This window comes from Rhinopithecus bieti, unplaced genomic scaffold (assembly GCF_001698545.2).
Source record: "Rhinopithecus bieti isolate Rb0 unplaced genomic scaffold, ASM169854v2 scaffold_64503, whole genome shotgun sequence".
Lineage (NCBI taxonomy): Eukaryota > Metazoa > Chordata > Mammalia > Primates > Cercopithecidae > Rhinopithecus > Rhinopithecus bieti.
The window spans coordinates 611,853-623,287 of NW_016825208.1; the positions used below are offsets into that span (position 1 = coordinate 611,853).

The 11,435-nt window shown below is 56.8% G+C and overlaps 2 protein-coding genes across 4 annotated transcripts in view; both read left to right on the top strand.

Annotated features, from left to right (window-relative positions):
- Positions 1-36: 36 nt before the first annotated feature.
- Positions 37-2,957, top strand: NRM (nurim). Of its 3 annotated transcripts, XM_017862815.1 has the most exons (4): positions 37-192; positions 785-981; positions 1,562-1,738; positions 2,060-2,957. In XM_017862815.1, exons 1-4 carry the CDS (start codon positions 60-62, stop codon positions 2,339-2,341), a joined length of 789 nt encoding a protein of 262 aa, XP_017718304.1. In that variant the 5' UTR covers positions 37-59; the 3' UTR covers positions 2,342-2,957. The 3 variants fall into 3 exon arrangements, with proteins under 3 accessions (XP_017718304.1, XP_017718306.1, XP_017718305.1); XM_017862817.1 differs by lacking the exon at positions 1,562-1,738 and having other exon boundaries at positions 785-1,003; XM_017862816.1 differs by lacking the exon at positions 1,562-1,738.
- A 158-nt stretch (positions 2,958-3,115) lies between these two features.
- Positions 3,116-11,435, top strand: part of PPP1R18 (protein phosphatase 1 regulatory subunit 18) — an 11,590-nt gene continuing 3,270 nt past the window's right edge. Inside the window, 3 exon segments of the mRNA XM_017862814.1 lie at positions 3,116-3,892; positions 4,947-6,263; positions 6,265-6,577. Of these exon segments, the coding sequence (XP_017718303.1) occupies positions 4,975-6,263; positions 6,265-6,577 (1,602 nt within the window). The 5' untranslated portion in view covers positions 3,116-3,892; positions 4,947-4,974.

The following is an 11,435-nucleotide window of genomic DNA, read 5'->3' on the forward strand; positions in this document are numbered from 1 at the left end:
GGGCCTAAGGCAGCGGGAATCCCGACCCCGCCCCTTTCCCCACCCCTCCATTTCTCGCCATGGCCCCTGCACTGCTCCTGGTCCCTGCTGCCCTCGCCTCTTTCATCCTGGCCTTTGGCACCGGAGTGGAGTTCGTGCGCTTTACCTCCCTTCGGCCACTTCTTGGAGGGATCCCGGAGTCTGGTGGTCCGGGTGAGCGGGAGGGATCGAGGATGAACTGGGAGTAGGAAGGTGGAGCCGTAGGAGAAGGATCGAGGGCGGGGCTTGGAAACAAATGACAGGGGAAGTCCAAGAGAGGGAACTCGAATCTTGAAAGCGGCCGAGAAGCTACAGGGGAGGGAGACCTGAGCTCTAAATTAGGAACTCAAGGATTACAGTTTTGGAGAGGCGGGAGAGTGAGGACTGAGGGAGCCGAAAAGGGCGATAACCAGAGTATTCTAAGTACAATGTTTTGTAGAGAGGACTGTTGAGAGTGTTAAAAAGAAGGAGCATTTGGAGAACCGAAATAAGAGGGGCAATCCAGCGGTGGCCTCTCCAGCCATGCTTTTTGCAACTGCCTAACATGCATTGTTCTATAAATCCTCTCCCCTAGGTTTGCAGGAGGCCTAGGGAAGAGGGCAGAAACTAGGAATGGAAAAGTGAGATGGGCACAGCCTAGAGAGGAAGCATTAAGGCTCTTGAAAGCAGTAGGGACATGGCCTGGGGCTCCAAAAGGACATGAGGATGGGGGAAACATTTGCCACCTTTTCCATCTTTTGTCTCTTTCTCCCTCAACTTCCTGTAGATGCCCGCCAGGGATGGCTGGCTGCCCTGCAGGACCGCAGCATCCTTGTCCCCCTGGCATGGGATCTGGGACTCCTGCTTCTATTTGTTGGGCAGCACAGCCTCATGGCAGCTGAAAGAGTGAAGGCATGGACATCCCGGTACTTTGGGGTCCTTCAGAGGTCACTGTATGTGGCCTGCACTGCCCTGGCCTTGCAGGTATGAGGCCCTGGCCTTGCAGGTATGAAGTCCCTAAGGGAGACCAAGTGTGGGAGGGGTGCCCCAGATTGGAGGGGCAAAATATGGGTTCAGGAGGAGAACTGAGGAACTAATCTCAGCTTCCATTCCTCCACAGCACATACCCTAGTTTTTATCAAGAAGGGTGTACCTGTCCTTGCCCAAGCACAATACGTGCATTCTCACCTTTGCAACTTTGTTCATGTCCTGCTTGAGATCCCTTCCTTCTCTTCAGTCCTACCCTTTCTTCAAAACCACTTCCCTAGGTCTGAAGAGGCCTTGTCTGTCTTCTCATTGGGTGGTTGGCATAGGCTACTACTTTGTGTAGCTATTAGGTCACCCCATCTGTTCTGTAAATTCTCAGGGTGGAGACAGGCCATCCTTACATCTTTGGGACCTCACCCAGCATGCACCCTCCACATGGTGAATATTTAGTAGTGATGCTTAGGAGAGAGGTGGGGGAGAGTTGCAGACTAGCCTGTGGTGGGGGCAGCTCTGGGTCCAGGTCTCCCAAGGTCGGGCAGGGTAGGCCACTGGGATACGACCCCTTATCCTTCCACAGCTGGTGATGCGGTACTGGGAGCCCGTACCCCAAGGCCCCGTGTTGTGGGAGGCTCAGGCTGAGCCATGGGCCACCTGGGTGCCCCTCCTGTGCTTTGTGCTCCATGTCATCTCCTGGCTTCTCATCTTCAGCATCCTTCTCGTCTTTGACTATGCTGAGCTCATGGGCCTCAAACAGGTGAGGCTCTGAGATCCCTACCTACGATCTCTGACCCGTTTTAGAACTACTCTTTCCCTTTCAAGGGTTTCCTTCCTCCCATGCTCTTCTACTGTCTCCTTGCTTCTCCCTCATGACCCTTCCCTCAGAAGGACAGCAACCATGGGCCTCCTGGGCCTGGGGAAGGTACATGGATCATAAGTCAGGATCAGGGATCCAAGTCTCAGAAGAGGGGTTCCTGGATCTGAGTTCTAGAAGGGTGGTGCCTGGAAGAGGAGGAAAGAAGCGCCTAAGCTGAGAAAAGGGCTTGACTCAATTTCTAAACTCTTCTCCCTCTCTTAGGTATACTACCATGTGCTGGGGCTGGGCGAGCCTCTGGCCCTGAAGTCTCCCCGGGCTCTCAGACTCTTCTCTCACCTGCGCCACCCAGTGTGTGTGGAGCTGCTGACAGTGCTGTGGGTGGTGCCTACCCTGGGCATGGACCGTCTCCTCCTTGCTCTCCTCCTTACCCTCTACCTGGGCCTGGCTCATGGGCTTGATCAGCAAGACCTCCGCTACCTCCGGGCCCAACTACAAAGAAAACTCCACCTGCTCTCTCGGCCCCAGGATGGGGAGGCAGAGTGAGGAGCTCACTCTGGGTACAAGCTCTGTTCTTCCTCTCCCCCTGAATTCTAAATCCTTAATGTCCAGGCCATGGCTGCTTCACGCCAGAGGCCCAAATTCATGGACTGAAGGAGTTGCCCCTTCCACTACTTGAGACTTTATTCTCTGGGTCCAGCTCCACACCCTAAATTCTGAGTTTCAGCCACTGAACTCCAAGGTCCACTTCTCACTAGCAAGGAAGAGCGGGGTATGGAACTCATCTGTCCCCTCACTGTTTAGGGCATGACACTTTCGCCCTCAACAGCCTCCTGAGAAGGAAAGGATCTGCCCTGACCACTCCCTTGGCACTGTTACTTGCCTCTGTGCCTCAGGGGTCCCCTTCTCCACCTCTGGCTTCCACTCCAAGAAGCTGGACCAGGGTCTGCAAGTTCAACCGTCATAGCTGTCCCTCCAGGCCCCACACCTTGCCTCACCACTCCCGGCCCTAGTCTCTGCACCTCCTTAGGCCCTGCCTCTGTGCTTACACCCCAACCTAGTCAAGGGTATTCTCCTGCTCTTAACTCGATGACTTGGGACTCCCTGCTCTCCCGAGGAAGATGCTCTGCAGGAAAATAAAAGTCAGCCTGATTTTTCTACAGATGGCATGCAGTCTGTCAGTGTCTCCCAAGCTGCAGGGCTGAGTTTGGAAAGGAAAGCCAGAGGGAGCCTGGGAGCGCCGAACTGGAGTCTGGGCAGCCACCACGCCCTCTGGCAACCGCTGGGCTTCGGCCATCCCCGCAGACCCGCCCCCACTTTGCCAGAGCGGCCGGGTCCCCATTCCCATTCCTTCAAATCCCCTTTTTCCCGGCAGCCGACCTGCAGACCCAAGGGAGACAGGTTGAAGCTAGAAAGAGTCGGGCAGCAGCTCTGGTAGGGAAGCGAGCTTCCAAAACCTCTGGTTTCTGAGCTCCTCTCCTGCCGCCCACTCCACAAGGCCCCCCACAGCCTGGCGGCTGCCCTCGACCCCGCGAAAACAAAGGCCTGCAGAGGCTGGACCTCCAGACCCAGATGAGAAGGCAAAAGCGTAGCGAGGAGCTGCAGGAGATGGGAAGGGCGGGCCCGGCCCCGAGCAGCTGCCGCTTCCTCCCAAAGTCCCACGAGGGGCCTGAGTCACGGGCCACCGCCCTGGTCGGCGAGCTGGGGGAAGGGATCTGGACACCTGGGGTGTCCGGGCGGGAAGCTGGTGAGGGCCCCTAGGGACACAGCGGAGGACCAGGGGTTGGGACGAGAACAGGGCAGTCCCGGAGCGAGTCCCACGCGGGGTAGGAGGGAGCTAGGCCCCGCCCTCTCCTCGGCTCCGCCCTGCGCCCCCATCCCTCTCCTCATTGTCCTTAGACAAAGCGGTCGCCGCCCCCGCCCGGCCCCCTGGTCTCTGTCTCCGTCCCACCTCCTTTGCTGCCTCTTTCCCTCCTCCTCTCCTTCCCTTCTCCCCTCCCTCTAGTCTCCGGATCTCTCTCGGTCCTTCTCTCCTCCTCTTCCTCTCTCCGGACGCCCGGCTCCTCGGCACCCCCTCCCGCGGGGGTCCCGCGGCGTGTGAGTTGACTGAGGGTCTCAGACTTGGGGAGTGGGTGTCTCCTCGCTCCGGTCCTTGCTCCCATCCCTGGCCCGGATCTTGGCTGTCTCCTCTTTGTGCCGAGATTGTCAGTCTGTGCGGCCAGAGCGGGGTGGAGACTGCCGGCTCTGTCACGGCTCCATGAGAGCGGGGACGGGGCACAGGACTTGTAGGCGCCGGGGAGAAGAGACATGGAGCCGGCCCCCGGCACTCTGGGGTCGCGTGGCGCAGCCGGTGGGGGAGGCAGGCGGTGGTGACGGGACAGGGTGGGGTGGACGCCAGGGTTCTGGGAACGCGCTGGCAGCCCTGACGCCCGGGTTCCGAAAGTCCCGGGGTGAGTACTTCCCCGACCCGCCTCGGGGCGGAGTGCGGGGCAGAGGGGTGGGGGCTGGGGAGAGGCGTGGCCCGAGCGGTGCTGGAAGGGGAGCCGGGACCTTTGGGGCCCGCGCTGAGACGCGCCGGGTTGCTGCCGCCGCGCTCCTTTCCCCTCTTCCCTGGTTTCCCTTCTCCCCTAGACCTCTTCGCTCTCCGCTCCTCCTTGCCTCCCCAACACCCCCCCAGGTCCCGTTGCCTCCTGGTCCTTCCAGGGATTCCTGGTCCTTCCTTCCCACACTAGTCTCCCTGGGATATCGCTGAGGCAGTCTGGCCTGCACCCAGATTCCCCTCACCCCAGCCCCATTTCTCTCTTCTCCCTCACACCAACTTTCCTTTTCACCCTTCTCTCTCTGTCTCACATCCTAGAGACTGTCTTTAATACGCATTAACCCCGACTGCCACATCTGGCTCCTGCCCTCATTGCCTCCAATCAGGACTCTTCCGCTCACATCACCCCCACCACCCCCAACTTGGGCTCACAACTTCTCTTCACTTTTTCCATTTCCCCAGTTCTCTGCCTTCCCTCTTTCCCTCTGTCCTCATACTTAGCCCCTCTGCCCTGCTTTGTGTCCCACCTCTCTCCCTCCACTTCCTCTCCTCCCACCCTCAGTCTCCCCCTGGGCCTCTCTGGAGCCTCTCCTTCCTGTTCTCTGCCCCCAGTGCTCCCTACCCTCACCTCAAGGCGACCATGGCCACCATCCCAGACTGGAAGCTACAGCTGCTAGCCAGGCGCCGGCAGGAGGAGGCGTCCGTTCGAGGCCGGGAGAAAGCAGAACGGGAGCGCCTGTCCCAGATGCCAGCCTGGAAGCGAGGGCTCCTGGAGCGCCGCCGGGCCAAGCTTGGGCTGTCCCCTGGGGAGCCTAGCCCTGTGCCAGGGACTGCAGAGGCTGGACCTCCAGACCCAGATGAGTCTGCGGTCCTTCTGGAGGCTATTGGGCCAGTGCACCAGAACCGATTTATCCGGCAGGAGCGGCAGCAGCAGCAGCAACAAAGGAGTGAAGAGCTGCTAGCAGAGAGAAAGCCTGTGCCTCTGGAGGCCCGGGAGCGGAGACCCAGCCCTGGGGAGATGCGGGATCAGAGCCCCAAGGGAAGAGAGTCAAGAGAAGAGAGACTAAGTCCCAGGGAGACCAGAGAGAGGAGACTGGGGATAGGGGGAGCCCAAGAGTCCAGCCTGAGGCCTCTGGAGGCTCGGGACTGGAGGCAAAGCCCAGGAGAGGTGGGAGACAGGAGCTCCCGACTGTCAGAGCCATGGAAATGGAGGCTGAGTCCTGGAGAAACTCCAGAGCGGAGTCTGAGACTAGCAGAGTCTGGAGAGCAAAGCCCCAGGAGAAAAGAGGTGGAAAGTAGACTGAGCCCAGGGGAATCTGCCTACCAGAAGTTGGGCCTGACAGAGGCCCATAAATGGAGACCTGACTCCAGAGAGTCTCAGGAACAGAGTTTGGTACAACTGGAGGCAACAGAGTGGAGGCTGAGGTCAGAAGAAGAAAGACAAGGCTACTCGGAAAAATGTGGGAGGAAAGAAGAGTGGCCAGTTCCAGGGGTGGCCCCGGAAGAGACTACAGAGCTGTCCGAGACCCTGACAAGGGAGGCCCAAGGCAGCAGTTCCACAGGAATGGAGGCAGTAGAGCAGAGGCCTGTGGAAGATGGCGAGAGGGGCATGAAGCCAGCAGAAGGGTGGAAATGGACCCTGAACTCCGGGAAGGCTCGAGAATGGACACCCAGGGACATAGAGGCTCAAACTCAGAAACCAGAACCTTCAGAGTCAGCAGAGAAGCGTCTGGAATCTCCTGGTGTGGAGGCTGGAGAAGGGGAGGCTGAGAAGGAGGAGGCGGGAGCTCAGGGCAGGCCTCTGAGAGCCCTGCAGAACTGCTGCTCTGTGCCCTCCCCCCTCCCACCAGAGGACGCTGGGACTGGAGGCCTGAGACAGCAGGAAGAGGAAGCAGTGGAACTCCAGCCCCCACCACCAGCCCCTCTATCTCCCCACCCCAGCCCCAACTGCCCCCCAACCTCCTGGGGATCCCCTCATGAGCCGCCTGTTCTATGGGGTGAAGGCAGGGCCAGGGGTGGGGGCCCCCCGCCGCAGTGGACACACCTTCACCGTCAACCCCCGGCGGTCTGTGCCCCCTGCGACCCCAGCCACCCCAACCTCTCCAGCCACAGCTGATGCTGCAGTCCCGGGAGCTGGGAAGAAGCGGTACCCAACTGCCGAGGAGATCTTGGTTCTGGGGGGCTACCTCCGTCTCAGCCGCAGCTGCCTTGCCAAGGGGTCCCCCGAAAGACACCACAAACAGGTAGGGAAGCAGCCAAGCCAGACTTCTTAGAAGCCCACTTGTCAATTCTCTTTGGACTCTGGTCTTTATCTCTTTTTTATACCCCTGTTTTCTTGTCTTCCTCTCTTCTTTCTTGTTAATTCCTGCCACCACCCTTCCTCGCTCTGCACATACACCCTTCCTTCTCAGAGCCCTCCTTTTCCATTTTGAGCCCAAAAGATCCTCCCCCAGCAAAGGCCGTCTCTGGGTGTGTCTCTTTCAGGGTGTGCCCGGCTGCTCATTCTCCCTTCCCTTGGGCTCTAAATTTCCAACCTCCTTTTCTTTCCTTCCTTTCCTGAGTGTGACCCGCCCCAGCCCATCCAGTGGGAGAGCCCAAACTGACAAGCTTGAATCAGTGAGGGCAGGGTCACGAGGGTGAAAGCACTTGCAGTTTTTCTGCGGAGAAGGGCTAGGGAGCCTGGGGTGGCGGAGGGGGTGCGTTTGTGTTCTAGGGAGAAACTGTAGGGAGAAGTGAATGGAGGAAGGTCCAGCTGCCCCATGGGAAAGAGGGCAGAGCTGAATAGGGACATCTTAGGATGGAGGGGAGAGGGGAGATGGAACTGGGCCGGCCAAAGAGCAGAGAGAAGGCTTTTGAACCCCGAGTCTGCCCCATGGGAGAGACACAGAGAGGCCATTTGAAGTGGGTGACCTCGGGGTTGCACACCCCCAGCTGGGCCACTGCTTCAGACAGTGCTCCCTTCTCTCTTGGGACAAGAAAAGCCTTCTCCTCTTCCAAAATACCCCCGCCCCTCACTCCCCTGTCCTTCCTCCCTGGGTTTCCCCTCCCTCCTAAGAACTGGCTTAGGGATCGGTTTTCCCCTCTCTTCCTGCCATCCTGGACTCTCCCTCCCCTTAGGGTAGCGAAAGAGAGAAGTGAATTTGGAGACAGTTTTGAGAGCAGGCACTGGCCAGGGAGCACAGTGGGAGTTCTGGACAGGGGTCGGGGCTCAGGCCAGCAGAGGGTCAGAGGTTAGACTTGCAACAAAGACCTGCAGGAAAGTGGGGGCAGCTAGGCTGACTCCCCCTGGCCCTGGCCTCGTTTCTTCCCTGTGCACACCCACCTGTTTCCAGCTTGAAAATCTCTGGGGAGAGAGAGGTCCCACACTCAGACATCTCAGACTTAGGAAGTCCCTCCAGGCACACACACCTCCCCAGAGCCTGGGAAGCCCAGTCTCATTCTCATCCCATGTGTGAATATCCTCAGATTTGATTTTTTTGTGTCCTCAGTATCAGTGGGGAACCACAGGGACTAAAGATACGGGTTAAGCCTGGGGTAGAGGGGGGTTCATTTGATTGCCCAATTCATCTTCACATGAAGCGTAAGTTCACACCCCTGAGCCATGGTGCTTGGGAACCTACCCTCAGCCCTCTGACTGCTACCATCCTGTTCCCCTCAGGGCTGGGCAGATGAAAAAAACAGAAGTCCGGAAATGCTACCCGGGTGAGGTATTCAGAAAAGTCACTTCCTACTGAGAGGCTTGTGCCTCTGGGGAAGAATGAGCAGAGGGAAGCATGAAGCTTTGGGGCCCAAAGCCCAGGGAGCATCCCAGGGGAGCCAGGAAGCAAGTGCAGGGCAGGACCCATGCTGGTGACCATACCTAGGCCAGAGAGCAGGGGAGCCAGAAGCAGATCGCCCAAACAGGAAGCCTGGGGTGGGGGCCGGAAGGCTGGTGGGGCTGAGTGGGGAACCCTGGGCCCTGGGCCTGCCAGAGCTGTGCTCAGGATGTGGTGAGAGAATAAGGAAGCAGCCGCTGCTTGGGTGGGGGTTGGGAAGAGGCAGCACAGAGTTCTTCTGACCCAGATGCCTCACCCTCCACCCTCTCCCCACTCTCAGCACCCTGCTCTTCAGGGACTGGGTGCCTTGTCCCAGCTCTGCTGCAACACACTGGCTCAGGAATAGGAGACAGGAGGACCCTGCCACCAACCCCCGCTTCACCTTCCCTAAATAACTCATTTGCACGCTAAGTCCATCAAACTTATCCCTGCCATCAGGAGAGAAATCCCAGCCCTGCCACTGGAGCCCAGGGGATGGCTGTGGCTGGTGCCCTAACCCAGAGGCCTCTTGGGCTGAGAGACCGGCCCCATTGTGACCTTATATAGCTGATGGGAGAGGAGCAAGTGAGTCACCCTCTCTCTCTCCTCCCCACTCCCATGCAGGCTGTGCATTCCTGAGAAGCCCAGTCAGAAGCCGGTCGGGGGGTGAGGAGAGAGGCAGGGTAGGGGGGAGATATAAACATAGACCGAGAGCAAATAAAATAAGTCCTTTTTCAGAGGAGATAATAAACTACAGAGGTTATTATTCCAAAAGAGGATATGAGAAGAAAACAAAAATGGGTTCCCAGAAATGTGGGTAAATCTGTCAGTAACAGAAACTAAGTGGTCACTTCTGAGAACTTGGGATATAAGCAGTCTGGCTGCTGTAACTAGATTCTACCAGCAGTTCCACAGACATGAACTAGGGGGTCAAATATGTACAGGCTGGACCACCCCCAGATTGTTTCTCCAGCATTGGTCCCCTGATGGCACCTCATCTGAGGTTTGAACAAACTCTAACCTCTTGCATTGTAGCAACTTCCAAGCTCCTTTTTTCTTTTTTCTTTTTTTTTTTCTGAGACAGTCTTGCTGTCTCTCAGCCTGAAGTTCAATGGTGAGATTTCGGCCCACTGCAACCTCCACCTTCCGGCTTCAAGTGATTCTCCATCTTCAGCCTCCTGAATATCTGGAACTACAGGCGCACACCACCAAGCCCAGCTAATTTTAGTATTTTTAGTAGAGGTGGGGTTTCACCATGTTGGCCAGGCTGGTCTCAAACTCCTGACCTCAAATAATCCACCTGTCTTGGCCTCCCAAAGTGCGGGGATTACAGGTGTGATCACCTGGCCCCAAGCTCCTTTCAACACCAGACACGAGTATAACAAATTAGTAAATTATCTAGGAAGTTAGAAGGTGGTAAGTGATTATGGAAAAAAAAATAGAACAGTGGAACTTAGAGGGTCAGGAAGTAGGGGGAGTGAATATGGAGACTTCAAAATGGGGTGATCAGGAGGGTCAGAGCCATGGGGATATTTCGGGGGAGTGTTCTAGGCAGAAGGAATAGCTAGTACTGTTCTGGTCCTGAGGTGGGAGTGTGTGGAGGGACCAAGGCCAGTGTGGCTGGAGTGGAGGAAGAAGCCAGAGAGGCAAGGGGAGGGTGGCACATTGGGAGCACCCTGTAGGCTTTGGTCAGGCTCTGGGCACCTTGGGAGCAATCGAGTAGACTTTTTTTTTTGAGGTGGAGTCTCACTCTGTTGCCCAAGCTGTAGTGCAGTGGCGTGATCTCGGCTCACTGCAACCTCCGCCTCCCGGGTTCAAGTGATTCTCCTGCCTTGTCCTCCCGAGTAGCTGGGACTACAGGTGTACGCCATCATGCCCAGCTAATTTTTTTGTATTTTTAGTAGAGACGGGTTTCACCATGTTGACCAGGATGGTCTCAATCTCTTGACCTTGTGATCCGCCCGCCTTGGCCTCCCAAAATGCTGGGATTATAGGCATGAACCACCGCACCCAGCCTCGAGTAGACTTTTTGCTCCAAGTGAGATGGGGAGACAATGCAGGGTTCGGAGCCAACAAGGAGTAACATATACAGTTCCTGAGTTCCACCTTCCCATGGGGACCCAGGTGTCATATCTGATTTTTTTTTCTTTTTTAGAGACAGTGTCACTCTATTGCCCAGGCTTGTCTCCAACTCCTGGGCTCGAGAAATAATCCTGCCTCAGCCTCCCAAAGTGCTGGGATTACAGGCGTGAGCCACCGTGCCTGACTGATGTCATATCTGATGCAGCTCTTAGCAACCACCTGCCCAGTCACCCTTCTGGCTTCTCCCTTTTCATACCTCAGTCTGTTAGAGGACTCAGGGATGTTTGACTGGCCCCAAGTCTTCCCAAACAGATGCCAGGGAAGGCCTGAGTAGATCATTTGGACCTTTCCAAGTAGTTCACATGGAATCCTCCTGCTGTCTGCCTAATCCCTTTGGCTCCTAGACTTAATCCCACCCTGCCCCTTCCCCCTGAGCTTCTTAAGAGGGCAAAGGGGAAGGGTAGAAAGGCAGTGAGAACAGCTGGGACTCGCCTGCTTTTGGCACAGTGTGATTTTTCTGTGCCCTGTCTGGTATTTTGTCTCTGTGCCTGTCCCTTTGAGCACACTGTGGACCCCCACCCCAGGTTTGTGTGGACTTTCCTTTCTGCCCTTGTCATCTCCCCCAACCTTTCAAGGTGTCAGCGGCTAATCTTTCCCCTGTGTGTTGTGGGAGTCTCTTGGTTCCTCTGGGCCTTTCTATTCATCTCCCAACTCTTCCCAGGCCCTAGACCCCCTTTGCTATGGATAGGAGAGGAATGAGCGGAGTGGGAGGGAACAGGTGCCCAGGGTCCTGGGTTTCGCATAGGACAGCAAGGGGTTGTGGGTATGAAAACCATGGTTTTGGTTGAGACTGGCTCCCCAGCCAGTTCTTTCCCCACTGGCCAGTCTGCTGGGCTCCTCTACGAAGTTTACTCTATTGCCTCCAAGGTGCCCAAAGACTGGGTTCTGATCACAAGACTAATCGCCATGTATTTTAATTTCTTTTTACCCCTCTGCCTCCCACACTCGAAAGAGCAGGAACCTTGGTCTTATGTTATTCACTTCTGCCTCCCAAGCCCCTGCCAACGTACAGGGCAAAGTCTGATGTTTTGAAATGATATGATCGAAGAGGGAAACTCTAGGATTGGAAAGCCAGTGTGTAAAGGAAAACTGGATCCCAGAGTGGATGGGAGAGAGTGAGGGGGGCGCCTAAGTCCAACCCCCACCCCCACCTTTCGCCCGCCTC